Source organism: Amblyomma maculatum, chromosome 11 (assembly GCF_055883805.1).
Source record: "Amblyomma maculatum isolate TAMU_Amacu chromosome 11, ASM5588380v1, whole genome shotgun sequence".
NCBI lineage: Eukaryota > Metazoa > Arthropoda > Arachnida > Ixodida > Ixodidae > Amblyomma > Amblyomma maculatum.
In genome coordinates, this window is record NC_139354.1 from 32,175,301 (window position 1) to 32,192,834 (window position 17,534).

The 17,534-nt window shown below is 46.6% G+C and overlaps 1 protein-coding gene across 1 annotated transcript; it reads right to left on the reverse strand.

Moving 5' to 3' along the window:
* Positions 1 to 7,610: 7,610 nt before the first annotated feature.
* LOC146173418 (uncharacterized) lies at positions 7,611 to 13,251 on the reverse strand. The gene is made up of 4 exons (XM_084585192.1): positions 11,916 to 13,251; positions 9,634 to 9,702; positions 9,452 to 9,541; positions 7,611 to 7,712 (listed from the first exon to the last, which is right to left on the reverse strand). The coding sequence occupies exons 1-4, from the start codon at positions 12,963 to 12,965 to the stop codon at positions 7,611 to 7,613; spliced, it is 1,311 nt and encodes a 436-aa protein (XP_084441318.1). The 5' UTR covers positions 12,966 to 13,251.
* Between the last annotated feature and the right edge of the window lie 4,283 nt (positions 13,252 to 17,534).

Sequence of the window (17,534 nt, forward strand, 5' to 3'; positions counted from 1 at the left end):
TTGAAGTTGACACGATAACAATTTTACCTTCAGGTTTTCAGGAACATTGGGAATGCATTACAAGTTATACGGTATATATTTGGTTCAGAAGCAAACTTGTTACGCTATAAAAGTTGTACTGGTAATAATGTGAGCAAGTCCTTCAGCTCGCCCCTCTAAAAACCTGCGTGAGTTAGAAGATAATAGCGCGTCCGGCGACTGCGGCACGCATGCCGCGTGTTACATCGTCGAGCAAGCTACCAAGACTGCGGCTGTATGTACGCGCGGGAGGCATTTTACCTACTGTGGCGCGTTGTTCTGGAGTTTTTACGGGCAACTACGGGTCACTAGGGGCAACGATTCACTAATCTGAACACAGAGATCTAGCATAGCACGATCTGTTGCCTCGCTCTCCACCGCGCATGCCCAGATCGCAATGACGATGTTAGATGGCACCACATGCTGGAGTCGGCACACATATTTGTTGCATCGAGACCAATCGGCGTACGAACCGGCGGTAGCGGGATATGAGGACAGATCGCGCTATGCTAAATTTTCTAATAGAGTTTTAGCTTATTGCGATCCGTCATCACGATCCTCCACCGTGTGTTCCACTGCACATGCCCAGATCACCTTGACAGCGCTAGATGGCGCCACATGCTGAAGGTCGGTAGGACCACAGTAGGGTGCCTCGATGCGCGCAACGGCGCCAGGGGAAGCGCGCGCATCGAGACTTGTCGCGTCGGGATTGGTCCCTGCCGCGGTGGGGGTGAAAATCATTAACGATATTTATAGAGAGGTTGCCTGAGTAGGCGCCCCTAGCTAGTGGGCCGCTCCCCTTAAAATACTAGATGGAGGCCCTTGTTCAGGGACACCATTGGTCTGAGCTGCCATTCGAACTGGCTGAACCGGGGCTTGTTGGGCCGGTACGTCCGGGCAGTCGAGTAAGGCGCCTCCCACTCTCGGTTAGGGGGAGAAGCCCCCTCCAGTGGGCTGGTCGCCCCAGTAGTACATTCTACCAATTGGCTGAGCCGCTGAGCTCCCGCTCACTGAGTATATTTCCGAGCTTGGAGCCACTAATCAGGTGTCAAGGTCACGGAGGGTCTTAGTAAATTTGAACTGCCCCCGATGTGCTAGTGGTGCTTATGCAGCGTAGCATGAACATCTCCCAGGGTGATATCGGAGTCGAACGCAGAATTAGTGTGCCAGTGTGGGAAAGGAAGCTAGGGAGAACAGACAGCGATCTTGGAGCGCCAGGAGGAAGTCGGAATCAGGGGTGAGAGGAATGTAGGAGGCGTGTCACGTCCCTGCGTTGCATGGCTTTGGCATGCGACGGGTCCGTAAGGAAGGCATGCAGGAGCGTTCACGTATCCCTCAGCCAGAGGTTACCCCTACCGGGCCTTCGCTTGCCCTCACAACCCTCCGGTATGGACGAGGGCAACGGAAGCCGCCCTCTACCGGCAACTACACCTACTGCTGTGCCTATTCCCCACCTCCACCACTTATGAGTTACCGCCGGAACAAACGTCTTTATTCCAGGCAATAGCTAGAACTCTGCGTGCGATCTTCAGAACACCAGTGAATGATGACTACGATGGACATGTACTAGTGGAAGAGGTGAAAGTTCATGCACCGCGCTTACAGTCACTCAGCGCCAAACACAACTGGCGGACATCCTAATATTTAAGACAATCACCTATGCGTTCCGCTTTCGAATGGCACGGCTCATCACCTACAGTTATTGCTACCCAGAATATACTTTGGCAGAATAGCGGCTCAGTGAGCCAGTCAGTTGGCCTACCTAAGCCGCGTGGACACCGCACAGTGCCTTCTGCGACTGCTTCGTTTGAATCTACCAATTCTCAATCAAGTTCTGCACCTACCATGATTCCTCCGCGCACACGCGCAGGATCACCTATACGCAGCCATTCCTGCTCAACATGTGCGCTACCCTTCCAGTACAGGCAGAAAACTCGTTCGAGCTATTACCCCAAGTGCTACAGAAATTACCCTGACGTCCTCTGTGCCGACGCGGCATGCACCCTGAACGACTTCTCACGGCAGTATACCAACCTATGAAGCGCACAGTGAGATCCATCGCTGCTATCGAAACAAGTTCCCCGTCAGAGCTGGAGGCGAACCGCGCCCATTCCACTGTTACCGAAATGTGAAGATTCTTAGGTCGCATATCGTCACTATACCTACAGCGCGCTTCGTAGCCATCACCCTTCACATTTTCATAAAAGTCATAAAAGCCCTGCCCTAACGTACATCCAGGAGCATCCTGAACATATTTCGACCATCGGTATCGGTACGTTCGTGCGCTAGCCCGAGAACTTTTCCGTGTCCCGTACGATCAGGTACTCAACTTTAATTATGTGAGAGGATACACTGGTGTCACATCACCTATTGCCACATTATACGAACACAGATAGCCGCATGATGATGCACTGTGAAAAAAAAAAGTACTAATACGGCATCCTTTCCACCTCCTAATTTTCTTTTCTTTAAGTGGTCCGGTAAAAATGGGTACAAGCGTCGCCGGCCTGGCGCTCGGCTTCCCTAGGGATGCGCGCTTGGGAGAAACTCTTAAACCCCGCTGTGCCCCTGGTGGGTCAAACCTAGTTTCGAACAAATTTGCAGTCTGTAAAGGTGGTTCATCTTCGTCTTGGTTCTCACTTTGAGTCTAGGCACCAGGAAGCATGCAGCCTCCTAAACACACCATTAATGCACCCTTTAAAGGTGCACGAGTGCAAGGGTAGCAGCTCCATGCAAAGTATGCTCGGTCGTGCTGTCTTCTGTGTTCGAACTTTGTCACCCTGCTATAGCTTTGTCTGCAGCCTGATTGTATTTTTCTGACGTAATTTGGGGCCATGTGCTAGCAGCCTTGTTGTAGTCGGCCCGTCTTTAGGAGCTCGATCTGCTTTTATTTTTCCCTGGTAAATATATTCCAGAAAATGGCGCTGGAAACATCCGGACGATGCCATCAGGCTGCAGACTGGCGCAGACGTGCCATGAAAAGCTAAGATAGATGGTCAGAAGATTTTTGCGCAGATTGTTCAGCTGCCATTGAACAGCGCATGCACCACAGAAAAGGCCAGCATCTTGTAAATAATTGCTAGTGCGTAATTGTAAAGTAATCAGTACCTGTTATTCAGGAAAGCAGTTAGAAGAAGGGTGCAACTGTGTTCCTATCACACCCTACTGCACAGTAAACATACTCGCATCCTTTTCGTGTCTATAACGCACACCCTCTAGAAACGATGAATTGATCACTGATTCACCCTATCTAGGGCTTTTAGAGGGTATGAGTTATGGGTATAGGAATGCACCTTTAAGGGTGCGATTTTGTTTCATAGTATGTGTGTACCCGCAATATTTTACACCCATTTCGGAGGGTGCGAGTTACAGACAAGGAACCACAGCTTCAAAGTGCAATTATTTTCACAAGGATGCATCGTGTTAAAGTGCATAGCATGAGCGTATCCTGTCGGCTGCGCCATTGTGACGGAGAACAAGCAGAGACGCGGCCGTACTTTCGAACGCCCAGCTTGAAGGCTGAATCGCATGCACGTGAAAACTCACGCGAACGCGACGGCGGCACGCGTCGCGCGAAGCCTTCGCGCGAACAGAAATGCATGTGTCGCTTGGCTCGTCGCTCGGATCTGCCGAAATAGAAAATTTCGCTCGTTCGCCCGGAAGTAACCGTACGTCACTGCCGCTCATTTCGCATGCTTTCTTTATTTTGCTGTGTTGTATTGTGATTGTGCATTACCGCGTAAACATTTCGCTTTGTACGAACAATGGTGGATAGCCAAGGATTCAAAGAACGTCTAATCGCAACCGAAACAACAATAGAAACAAGGGGTCACGTGACTATTCGTGCCGAGAACAGTGCAAGTTCACACACATTTGATACGGTTTGCTGTAAATACATTTTACTTTGCCATGTTGTCGCAAAATAACGTTAATTCTTGCAATCGTTATGACTGTTGTTGGATTTGGCAATAGTTTTGCAGTGTACTAAGCCAATATGCCAGCCAAATGCCAGCCACATAACCTACACAGAGCGTTGTCGCCGTTTCGCTCGGTTCGCGCTGTCTCGTTCATGCGTCTTCCCCAGTAGGAGACGGAGCGAACCATGATCGCTTACGCCGAGCCGCCTTGTCGCTTCGCTCACTTTTTCGCTCACATGCGTTTCCCGCTTTATTCTTTCTTCATTGTCGTCTTCGCCTTCACTCCTGCACTCTTCACTTCGTCGTCGGCGGAGTACATCACAATATATATATATATATATATATATATATATATATATATATATATATATATATATATATATATATATATATATATATATATATATATATATATAATATATATATATATATTGCCTCGAAGTTGTGGGAGTTCATCAAATCGCGTGAGAGCAGGGAAAGTAACGATCAATAATGCACTCGTCACGCCAACAGACATGACATGTTACATTTCGCCACTGTTGGCACTTCTTGACGGGTAAGTTCTAACGGTAGCGGAATAGTGAGCAAGCGCAGACAAGGTCCACGGCCGCTCGATGGAAGCGCACTGCTTCCATCGACCGGCCGTGCAAGGGCGCATATTTTCGCAGGAGGCAAAATTCATTTTTCATGGCTGAAGAAATGTCAAAAGGTGTAATTGTATTGTGCGATCTGTTGCAAGCTTAGCTGTTTTGTCAATTGCTTCTTTTGAGCAAAGGCCGGCTTTCTGAATTTCGTTATCATGCGCGTGCCACTCCCAGTCGAAAAACTACAGAACCGTGTCAGAAATATCTCAAAATATTCTGTAGTTCTGTCGCAGACGTCAGATTTTTCTGTTGTTTTGTGGCACTTTTCTGTAGTTGCCTAGAGTTCTGCAGTGTTTTTCTGTTACAGAAAATTTCGATGTTACTATAGACCTTTGCATCGAGCGAGGAGGTTGTCGAAATTCCTCCTCTCTGGACTGTTGCAAACCGGTTCCGCTGCCGCCTCCACCGTGTTGACGTCAGGAGCACAGAACAGCCCTGCGAGCAATATGGTGACGCCCAGGAGGCCCTCGTTGCAAAGGTTTATGGTAAGTTCGGTTGTCACAACAGGTTTCCTGTCAGAAACCGCATAAAAATTCTGTTGTAATAACAGAAAATTTTCTGTAGTTTTTCTGTATTTCTATACCGTCTGTACTGCATAGACCGGCTGGCTACGCTTCATAGTGTCCATCAATCTGTTTTAATGTAAAAATGCATGTAATGGTGAAATATTTATTTGTCCGTTCATCTGCGCACACCGCGAGGGCCATATGAATTCAGAAATATGCTAGAAATTTTCGCATGGTTCCATATGGATGGTGGATAAGGTCATCTACGTTATCACTGTCGGCAGGGCTCGACAGTATTTGAGGTTGGCGTAAGAACACTGGCAGGTGGTTTAGAGGAGGGGCCGGAGTGGAAGCGATACAGAAAAAGACTGGAAGGAGTGAGCAGAGTACTTGGCTGGATTTTCCACAGGAGTTGGGCCTGTCAGTAGCCCAGCACAAACTGAGAGCTGAAGCTTATGCAGAGAGTTTCGTTAGGCCTTGTCCCAGCTAACTTGTGCGGAGGGTTAAAAAAATTGGATATTTGAGAAAGGCCAGGGAAACAAGTTGCATACTGCTGCCAGTCATCTTGCGCACCAGACTTCTTAGGTTTTGCCCAGTAAAAAAAAAAAAGCAATGGGTCCAATTGGAATTTCCCAACTGAAATGAATTGGTCAAAAACCAATTGTGTTTTCGCCACCCATTGGGCCTGACCATTTGATATGAACTGATGCTTCCAATTGGAAATAATTGGTCACCCATGAAGACGAAATGGTTCACCAATTGAACTCAAATTGCATACCCATTGAGCCCAAATGTTTTTGAACTCACATAGCTAAAAAAAGAATGGAGATGCAATTTCAATGTTTTCTGTCGAGAAGTTACAGGGGAGCTGACTTTTATAGAAGTGGAATGAAATTACAAGTTTTTACAAAAATCATGAGAGACAAGCATACATAACACACATGGAACTAACACAGATTCAATATATATATATATATCCACAGGATACTTTGCAGACTTATATACTCCATTCGCTGAACAATGCGGCTGGGACCAGTGACACATCTCTGTTATTCAGGGTTAACTTATTTAATTATGCTTGCACTTACGGTGGACATGATAAAATCAAATAATAAGATTAAGCAGCATACACTTTTTATAAAAACTTAAATTTTTCACTGTTGTCTCTTTATAAGGTGCGTATATAGGTGCACATTTCAGTCAAGGATATCACTGACGACTTTCCCAATTGGGAATGTTTCCTTTGGACCAATTAGAACCAATGGAAAGCCCAATTGGTTTCGTGACTCCCAGTTGGGAGCGAAGAAACCAATTCGGCATCCTAATTGGGAGTGAAGGCATACAAATTAGGATTGAAGAAACCCATTGGGCTTCCCAATTAGCCCAATGGGTTTATTCAATCCCAATTGGGATGTCACGTTGGTTGCTTCACTCCCATCGGGAGTCACAAAACCAACTGGGCGTTCCAATTGGGAGTGAAGAAATCAACTGGGCATCCCAATTGGGATTGAATAAACCCATTGGGCTTCCCAGTTGACAGTGAAGAAACCAGTTGGGTTGGACAGAATCCATTGGACAAACCATTTTGGATTAGCAGAACCAATTCAATCTGACTGATCGTCCCAATTGGACCCATTGAGGTTTATTGATCGGGTGAAAATAATTAATTAGTTGACCAAGTTATTTTTCCTGTTTTACTTAATATTTACTTTAGGCAACAAATGGGATTTCCAAAGTTGGAGAGCACGTTCAGAAACTCACATTCAATTTATTTGCGAGAAAGAAAATCGCACATGTTTCTTCCTAGCTCCAAAGAAAGCCCGCGAAATAAAACAAAAAAAAAACAATCATGTGACAAGCGCATTCGCGTGCTGCGATTGTGCGGCTCTAAACCGCGGTTTGAGTGAGCGAAATCACCTGCGGCCGTGCATGTCTGCAGGGCTCCTTTGCAACGGCAGGCTGATAAGTTAATTGGCGATAGCTGCAGCCAGCTCGCCGCGCTCGCTGCGACATATGCCTCATCACATGTGCCGACTGGCTCACGCGGGGAAAGAAACCATCACAGACATATCGGCCTGCCGCTGCCACGGCCGCAGATGATTTCGTTCACTTAAGCCACGAGCAGCACAATATAGTTACGCGCGAATGCACTAGTCAGGTGATTTTTTTTTTTTTTTTTTTGTAATTCGCGAGCTTTCTGTGGAACTTGGAAAAAATATACACGTACGGCTTTCTCTATCGCAAGCTGCTGTCTAATCTAAATTCAATATTAAGTAAAATAGAAAACTAACCTAGTCAAATAATTAATTATTTCCGAAACAAAAATTGCCCGTGATGCGCAAGACGGCTGGCAAGCTGCATGCAACTGGTTTTCCTGGCCTATCTCAAATATGTAATTTTTTAACCCTTGGCACAAGTTAGCTGGAGTAACTGGTATACGTATGTTCGTGACTCCTAACTAAGCGTGCTAGCTCGTATATAGCTCGCTGGCTCTTCCACCACTGCCCGTGCGAACGAGTAGCGGCTCAGCTGAACGATGCATGCTGGGATCTGAGGCACTTGTCCGCCACAATGCTCTCGTTGGTCTGTACGAGGACGACGGTGTACGTGATAACGGCGCCGGCAATCTGCATGGAACAAAATAGGACAGCGACATTTAGACCGGCAACTGTACAAGGTGGGTGGTGCCATTGAACCAGTTAAACGCTGAACAACTCTGAATAACAGCAAAAGCATGCGTCTACAAGTCGGCGTGAAAAAGAAAGAGTGGGATATGTTTAGTGTTTACTGACGCGTTTGCAAGAGGGTTAGTCCTGTTAAGACTGGATTTATCGAGATTCGAGTATATGATAGCAGCTGTATACCTCGTTCAAGCAGGTATATTAATACTACACTCATATAGTGTGTAATAAAATATAAAAACTGAGGAGCCTTGTAGCTACAGAGCACAAAGATTCGCTATAGCGACGATAAAATGAAACCTGTCCGCGGCTCTGCATTCGACTGGAAGACGCGAAAGCCGCGTACTCCTGAAAATCCGCCATCGCATTGGCGTTGTAAGCGAAACATCGCGCATGGCTCTCAAAGGGTGTAGTTGGTAGGTGACATGGACCGGGCACTGAGCGGTCGTAGGGTAGTGTGACGTCACGATACCACGTGACGTGACAGAGTCGGCAGCTCCTGCCAACCCGGGTAAATTCTATGAGATGGGAATTGAATCGACTGATATCCTTCGATTCCCTGCAGTCAGACCTATACAGGCCCTGCGGTCATGTTCGTAAGGCTTGGTTAAAGTGGGGCGTTATAGCTATGCCGGGCTGTTTTTCACACAGTGGGCCAGCTTACGACAGCATAATATATATATGCTAATGAGTATAAGTGCGATTAGAGGCGCAAGTTAAGGGATTAACGATAACACGAGCACCAAAGTGCGTGTAGCGAACGTGGACTATACGAAAGGAATCATTAAAGCATCCGCGTCATGATCTAAAATGCCTAAAAGTGTCGCCCGAGTTTTGTTGTGCTTGGTGCAATTGACTTTGATGCAGATCCTTTCAGAGTGTTCATACTTTGCGCGTTACAAAGCATCGTTGCAGTCGTACTGGACTTAACGCTCAGGTGCGGCCAAAATAATACCGAGCACGCTTCAAGTATATTTTCGTCACGCGTTGCATAGACAGGAGACTTGGGTTCTGACGCGAGTGCACTATAGCATTACATACTAATGTATGTCAAGATCACAAGGATGCTAGGGGCGCAGCCAAAAAGCCTATTAACGGCTTGACGAGGGGCTGCGCCCCTCGTCAAGCCGTTATAAATGTATAAATTACTTCCCTATAATGTTCGCAGCTTACAACGGGACAAGAGATTTTATCGCCGAGGCGTGCTGCTTATTATTAGAGAGTTTTAGCTTACCGTGATCCGCTACCGCGCGTTCCCCTGCGCATGCCCAGACCCCCTTTGACGCCGATAGATGGCGCCACATACTGGATGTCGGCACACAGACCTGCCGCATCGGGACCAATCAGCTTGAGCGCTCCCGCTCACGCGCGGTAGAGAGTCATGGTGGCGGATCGCGGATCACGGTAAGCTAAATTTCTCTGTTATGGCTGGGACGGTACCAGCCGACTTTCTTGCCAGCCCGATTCATGTCAGTGCCTTCTCATGCACAGGTGTGGGTATACTGCTGCAGCCTCTAAGTTGAGGGGTCATATAATAGACGCATTCAAGCAGCCTTGATGACCAGCTCCCTTTCTCGAATTTGTATTGAAGCGTCATCACTTCCATAAGTGTTGATAACGCTTTTGTTAAATCACGTGAAACTGCAGTCAAATCCGTCATGTGCAAGCTAAGGACAAACACTTACGGCAACAATCAAAGGGAGATTAATGACGAACATTCCGCAGCCGGTGAGGCAGCCTCGCAAGTCTTCCACAACTAATAACAGTATGTGCAGCTGTGGAAAAACAAGAGCGACATAGCTTCGATTAGTTTAGTAGAGTGCCATCTAGTGTGGAAACCACAAAATCTTGGCCTCTGAGCACGTACCCTGTGGGTGGCCGCGTCCGAAAGTACCTCAAACTTCGAAGCTTGAACAATACTTTGGATTCTTGATGCCTGGATACAAGAGAATGCAAGATAATGTCATTTGCCGTTTCACAGTCGATCAATAAATCTAAGGGTCAGTCAATCATAGACTCATTCATTTACCGAGCGTATGTTATTTTGGTGCAGGGGATATATTTGCATAGAGTGGCTAGTAAACGGTAGCACGAGAGCGAGTTGGTCAACACTAGCTGTATCTCCGGCTAGTCATCATGAAGGGTGGCTCAGCAGGTAGATTGACGACCTCGGACAGGCCGTAGCACCGGCTTTTAACCTCGAATCAAAAGAAATTTTTGAACTGTGGAGTTTCTGAGAAAGGTGTATAGCTTTAAAACTGTGTTTTGGTGAATGCCAATACTCTCTACTAATACTGCTAATACTGTACTGTCACGGCCGCTCAATGGAGGCCAAGTGCGCCTCCATTGAGCGGCCGTGGTACTGTAATATACTGTCTTAGTATTTTAATTTAAAGAATTATATACACCTAGTTTTAGCAGCAATTTTTGTTCTTCTAAATGGCGCGTTTGACATTAGAATGTAAATATAGATCGAAACGTGATATTCGCATACTCCCTTCAGGTATACTTAATTCATTTTTTTTTTATAAGCCGAAAGATACCCCGGGCACGTACTGAATGTGTAAGTCGCGTGAGACACAAAAATAGGCACTTCCCAAGAATCACTGCTGCTTAATTTTAATTCTATAACACTATAATGCTTAAGTCATCGTGCTTCAGACAGAAAACTTCGTATCGGCGATTATATCGAATGTTTTCTGTTTCCACCACAGCACTAACTTTTACACATCACTGTCATCGTTAGGTTGTCAAACCTGAACCGGAACAGTAAAAGAATAAATTAAATAAATGTATGTAGTTGTCGTAGTCGAATGCCACGTGGTGAACCATGCATATGGTCAAGTACAACTCAAGTCTGCATTGACTGCCATGCATTGACTACCTGCATCGACTAAAGTAATCTGTTAATTGTTCCGTTGTTAATGCTTTTCATGTAGCCTATAAATAGGCGTTAATTAACCGTCTTTTTAAGCTAGTATTTCATTTTGCAGTAGCTCGGTAACTGTCGTGAAGAATAAATTAATAACTGAAAAATCTGGATGCATCTCGCTTGTTCAGTATAGCCAAACATAAAATGACTATTTCGTTTGATGTTTCAATTGGACATCGGTATAATGCAGCCGTTGCTAAGTTCTTTTTTTAAAGTTTTGTCCGACTGGAATATCTCAATAATGCATCATCTGAAAGGAAAACACTCATACGCAAGCGAAAATTTGCGTCTAGAACCAGTACTTTTCGGCAGGTAGAAGCTGCCATAAGTTTAGTCTGCGGCGACGCTGTATAGTCTGCGGGAGAACATGTATACATACAGATTGGTTGCCTACATAGTACAATAAGAGTTGCAAGATTCCGCTAACGGATCCGCGTCGATCCCGCTGCTTCTTGAGATCGTGTTGATACCAACACAAGGGTAGATGTTTGGGCTTTGTTGGTACATGACTGAAGGTTACAAATTTAGCGCACCAAGACAAGGACGGAGAGAAGACACACACAGCGTTCACTTCCAACTAATATTTATTAAAGAATAAATATTAGTGAATAAATATTAGCTGGAAGTTAGCGCTGTGTGTGTCTTCTTTCTCAGTCCTTGTCTTGGGCGCTACATTTTGTTGCCTTGACACCAATAGTTTACGCGATTATTTTGTTCATGTTCGCACAGCCGACCGTGGGCACAAAGGGCAAGAGTTCTGCGGCACTTTTTTCTAATAAACCAAAGTCGCTATTCACCGCTTCCAGCTTCCCTGAGTAGGGCAGTAATTGAATGGCTTCAAGTTTGCGAATAGAAGCACATAAAGAAAGTTTTAGTGCTTTGTTTTGCAGTCGCTCTGCGAGCTAGGGTATTACGGAGTGCAGAGGGCGGAGTCGGCGGGGTGCGCATATGCGGCGCGTTGATCGCTGAAGAAATACATTATCAAACTTCAGGTCACCTGGTCGCGACATCTATGTTTCGACGGAGGCGACGCGCAGGAGGAGCCCGACGTGTGTTGTCCGACGTTAATGCGCGCTATGATCCCCACGTGGTCGACTTAAGTGTATACTCCACTGTACGCCATACCTCATAACCCAGTTGCTACTGCGGAATTTGTTAGCCACCTATTCAGACAGCTACATGCACACCAGGCTGGTTAGCACATATATAGGGCTTACCTGTTCACTCATGCGGCTTGCCGCCGCTGTGGTGAACACGATTCCTGCAGCCATGGCCGCCACGTAGCTCCAGCGGATCACCAGCTGGGTCATGCTCGCGTTGGACAGGGCCGCGCTGTACAGCATGCCGCACAGGTAGAACACGCTACCCGCGTAGTAACACAGCGCCTGCGGCCCCACGAAGGAGTTCACCTTGCGCAGAAGCTTCTGCAGCTCGACAAGGTTGACGCGTACGGACTCCGCGGCGAGACCCCTTGCGTCATCTCCGGGAGACAGAGCGTCTTCGAGGCTGCGCCCTGCGGCGGCAAAGTACTCGCGGAAGAGGCTCGAGAAATACACGATTTGCCAGAAGACCATGTTGTACCAGACCGAGATGAGAAAGCAGCTCGCGATGTATGCTGGCACGAACAGGCGCCTTGCGTGCTCACTCTGGTCTCGCAGCATGAGGAAGACAGCCGCTATGTGATTTGTGAGACCGACGACGTGTTTAAGGGCGTCGATCAGTATGTACGCGAGGCAAAGGAGGGAAACCTTCCATAGTCGTCGACGTGCGGACACTACGTCCAGGCAGAGTTTCGGTTCGAGCTTGACCGCCGAAAGGACGATGTCGGCTAGCTCTTTGCGCCTGAGGAGTAGGTTGAGGAAGTTGAGAACAGCCTGAACGTGGACTATGATGTAGATGCCAGACTGGGTGACCAATGTGATCTGATCCGTCGGCTTGCTTAGCCAGAGCCGGATCATAATGTAACTCGATCCGATGCAAGAGAAGACCACAGCGCAAACTATAAAATAGGCGACGCCGAGCAGGCCTCGAATCCAGGAAGACATCGACTGGTTTTTGGATCCTCTTGTTTCATTCACGACACCGTCGGCGAATGGGCAACCTGAAATTTTGCAGACAAATATCATGACTCGGAGGCCGTGGCAGATTGCGGAAGCTGCCACATTCACGCCTTTTCTGTGGTGCCACCCTGTGTAAGCCGTATTATCGAAAAGTAAAGGTACTTTGAATTTGCCTTTGAATTTGCGAAACATTTCACGAAGACCCATTTTTCGGATGTTCTAAACAGAGCACATAGCTTGTTTGCAAGTAAATTTAGGTGTTCGAGGACGTCAAGACCAAAAACTAAGGCTTCCGAGCGCATTGAAGACGCAAATAAAGCCTGTGTTGAGACGACACGCTCGACTTGTGAATGGGACAAATTGGTGGAGCTTGAAGAAATGCAGGTCAGGAGGCACAACACGAAAAGGAGCGCTTCAAATCTGTCCGCCTGTTAAGCCGTTAAGCTTAGGCGTTGCGCATTTATACTCGAGGACACAGCCTTCTGGTGAACAAGTCAACTCGTGCGTGACCGGAGACCGATGCTCAACCGTGCACTCTATCGACTCGTTCCCACGTCGTCACTTCTCCAGTTTTTCTCTACTTGCTTTATGACGTGCTGTGAAATAGGCCCGACCTGGCCGTTCAAGAAAGTCAAATTTGCTCGCACGCAGTATTTGTGTCTGAGCTTTTGTCATTTCGTGTGAAGGGCGTGCCGGATCCCGCTTGTTTTGAACCGGTGACTGGACCATTGTTGTCGAGGTGGACATGCCATGTTTGTTGTATTATCTGGGCGGCCGGTCTTCGATCCGATCGTTACGCTGCTTCTGAAGCTGCGCGTTGCACGAACGTCGAAATTTTGATTCATAGCAAGTCTGGTCATAGCGAGCCGAAGTTTATCAAGAGTTAGGAAGAGAGCAAGAAAAGAAATACAATTTTGGAAGGTTTATTATTCGTTCAAACTTTCATTATCCTTTTAAGAATAGGATCAAGTTAAGAGAGTTGTAGGATTTTTATTATGTTTAGCAGCTCTAGCTCATTTTGCTACCCAAAAGCTTTTTTATTAGATTCTTGTTTTCAGGATGCGTGTGCTGCGACGTCAGTTCATAGCTTTTGGCACCTTTATGTGAGCGTGCTAGGCTTGGATGGTGCAGAATACACCTGAGTGTCGCATACAAGCGCCACAATGGTACACATTTTATTTATTAACTGATTATGCCTTTTTTTCTTGTTGCAAAAACGCGTGTCAAAGATTCAGTAAACCTACTTAAGTTGATGACAACGCAGAGGGCTATGGAACGAAAAATGGTAGGGGTAACATTAAGAGATATGAAGCGTGCAGAGTGGCTCAGAGAAATAACTCAAGTTACTGACGTTCTAGTGGAAATCAGGAAGAAGAAATAGGCATGGGCAGGACATGTAGTGCGAAGAGAGGACAACCGATGGTCAATTAGGGTAACAAGCTGGATTCCAAGGGAAGGAAAGCGTAGCAGGGGGCGGCCGAAAATTAGGTGGGCGGATGAGGTTAAGAAGTTGGCAGAGGTCAAGTGGATGCAGCTAGCACAAAACCGGGTTAATTGGAGAAATATGGAAGAGGCATTCGCCTTGCAGTGGGTATAGTCAGGCTGATGATGATGATGATGATGATGATGAAACCTGCAAGGAATTTTATACCACGACGCTATTCTGGCATTCAGGCAGATCGCATAAATGACGGCAGGAAAAGGCAACAGCATAGCTAGCGAGTAAAATAAATTTCTCGCCTTGAATTTTGGTGCCCGCTTACGTCCTGGTTTTTGAAAGCATGGTTCAAGACTGTTCAAGACCACTGCTCTCCCTTTGGTCCGTCCCAGTGGTTAAACGAGGGAGTCCTTGACCGTCAAACGCGAGGCCGTGTCTTCCACGCCTCGTCACGGATTTCGGCGCAGTCAAAGTACAAAAACCGCCCGCTAAGAAATTCTGTCCCTCATTAAAGAGCGTAGGATTATCGGACGTATCCCTCAGGGCAGTCTATGCATGGTTTGTGAATTCGGAATATCGTCTGGCGGTGGCAGTGATAAGGCACACTAAACCGTTTTACACCCTTCCGTAACCTTCACAGCATTAGAGTCCATTCCGCGTTATCATCTGGCGTCACACACATCGCCGACCGATCCGCGTTCAGCCAGCGCCGTGGTCATGTAACATCAACTTCTCGACCAATCAGAGGATTCGCAGCTGAAATGGCAGGCGCTCTAACGGGTAAGTGACACAGTGACACAGCTGAGTTCTGACTGTTCGGCGTAATGTGTGTCGCTAGGAGACCATCTGACATGACAGAGCTGGCATAGGCTTTTCCATGGAGGGGTGGTCGAGGGCCGTAACATCATTCACAGGGTCGCAGGCTCAGTCAAACAACATTAAAAAAATGTATTCGAAGAAAAAGAATCACTGTCGTTGAAAAGAAAAAAGGTGGTCAAGCGGTTGCCCTTTGGATCTCGAACTGGGCGCGCGGCATACATTTTTAGATTTCCGAGTCATGCCAATGTCTAGAGGTCTTATGCGACTGCCTCATACTGTAAAGTAGAAAGCAGCCATGCATTACAGCAACATTTAATTAAATTATCATTAATTATTACTATACCCTAGCTCTACTTGGCAATTAAGACCATTATTTAGCAAGAAAATACATAATGAACATACTGCAATGCTATCGCATCGACTCGCTTGGTAAGTTTTTTGGAATCCAAATACCCATCAATAGCCGCTGTACCTTGCTCCCATTTTCAGTGATTCTTGAAGGATGTTGGAATAAAATGGGCATTCTCTGATTCTTGCTGTGCTTGATTGCAAGATGGCATTATGCCCTTAAAGAGCAGCTGCATCACTTTTCGAGAATTTCGCGATATTCAGGGATTCAAATCTACATAGGCTGTAGGTAATGCAGGCAAAGTGTTTTTGCGCTAACTTGCAAACTGATGGTGCAATCGACAATTAAACCTCGAGCCTCTCCTCACAGCACTGATGTTCTGCGGAGAAGCTTGGTGATAACGTCATGGACGGTAATATTTCTGATGTTCGTTGTCTTCGTCCACGTCCTGCTGCGCCTTTTCTGACGGTGCGAATTAACATTTCTGGGGCCTTGTTCTCGGCAGCCTTGTTTTTGTTTTTTTTTTCAAACCAAGTGTGTTTATGCAGGGAAAGTACCAGTACCGTCAATTACGTCATCACGCGTCCCCCACCTGTCGTTGTGCAGTGCGGTGAAGCCTGATAGCTGCCGCGGTTTTAATCGCTAATTGCGCCATTGTTTCAAATGCTAGCGCCAAGGTAATTCGCATGCTTTAAGTCCAAACTATAATCATTCACCCACTCGAAGCTTTCTTCGTGTGTTAGAATGATACGCAGCACACTACTGAACGTAAGTAGTGAAATGGACCGCGCGAAAAAACAATTGTTCATAATTGAATTTTTCCCGCCATGGAGTTTCGGTTTTTGTTTTAACTGCAGTGCGATGGTTGTGACGTCATTTACGCGCTGAAGCCACGTTAAGCGTACAAGAAATGCAGTATTGTCGGTTATCTGCTCATTTTCATTCGCAGCATTTAATATGCAAGGCTGCCCAAAAGTTAAAATAGCAAATAGATGAATAAGCAGCGATTATATTGCAGTTCTTGCATGCACCGCGTGACGCCAGCGCATCAGTGACATCAAAGCTATCTTTCGGTGGCTGAAGCTGAAACTGCACGAAAAATTCAGCCATAATTGTTGTTTAGCTGATGTAAGTAAATTACACGTTGTGATTCTCTGACACTACTGTTTTGACCACTGTTTCAAAGAATTAGTGCGCACCAAAACTTTTGGTGTCTTTATTCCCGTAAGGGTGTAGATTCGTTTATGGCTTGGGACATGGTGCGCGAGCTGGAGTCGTCCCTAATTTATGACACCGCGGCTCCGTAGCGACCTAATTCATTTTCCTGACACATCTGATCGAATGTCTGCCTTCTACAGATTTATATTTTTGCACTCTCTGGTGCATTACAAGAAAGCACAAACAAAGCAAGGACACGCCCCTTCATTGTCATGGAGCGAGAACGGCACAATTGGCTCTTCGTTGCACTACTTCATCTCTTCTCTAACGAAGGAGATGGGCTTCTCATCGCTTCAACCCAAACGATTCCCAAGGCCAAATGGAAATGAAGGATAAATTAGAGTTCTGCACACGAAGCGTGCGTGCCACGCGCAAAGAGAAATAATCGCACCTGCAAGCGATAATCGATAGGGTCCCGTTGTGTCCAGGCACGCCTCTGCTGTCATGAACGCGTGAGGCGTTCAATATCCCACCCCCTCTCCCCTTTCCTTAGAAAGGAGTGGCATGTCGAAGCGTGAGCCTTGGTTCACGCAGCAACTGCTCGAATGTTTTCGGTATGCCAGCGAGGGTGTCTGTAAGTCGTTGCGACAGTCGCGAGACCACGTGGCGTAGGAGAAGCCCCCGGCCGTCGAAATTCTGGACACTAACTTAGAATGAAGCGCGTGGGCAGCTGGTGAGACGTACGACTGCTATTGGCTAAGTCTGGCCTACCTGAGGTGCGATTCTTTGGCTGAAATCGCCGCCCTGCACAGCCTTCACATGCATAGCACTGTAATTGGCTTCTTGTGAACAAGAAATGTATAGTTTTGATGTGCGTGCAAATATTAATTTGCATTTTACGGAATGTGTAACAGCATGCGGCTTTTGGTACAGTTTGGCGTTTTTCTCCTATGAGGCCACATTCATGAATCAAAACGCACAGGGGTGGCAATTTATAGTTACATTTGTTACG

Coding starts and splice junctions, on each gene's coding strand:
- LOC146173418 (XM_084585192.1), bottom strand. CDS start 12,965: ATGGGTCTTCGTGAAATGTTTCGCAAATTCAAAGGCAAATTCAAAGTA. Junction 9,703..11,915: donor CAAGCCGCATGAGTGAACAG/GTAAGCCCTATA, acceptor TCTTGTATCCAG/GCATCAAGAATCCAAAGTAT. Junction 9,542..9,633: donor CGGACGCGGCCACCCACAGG/GTACGTGCTCAG, acceptor GTTTTTCCACAG/CTGCACATACTGTTATTAGT.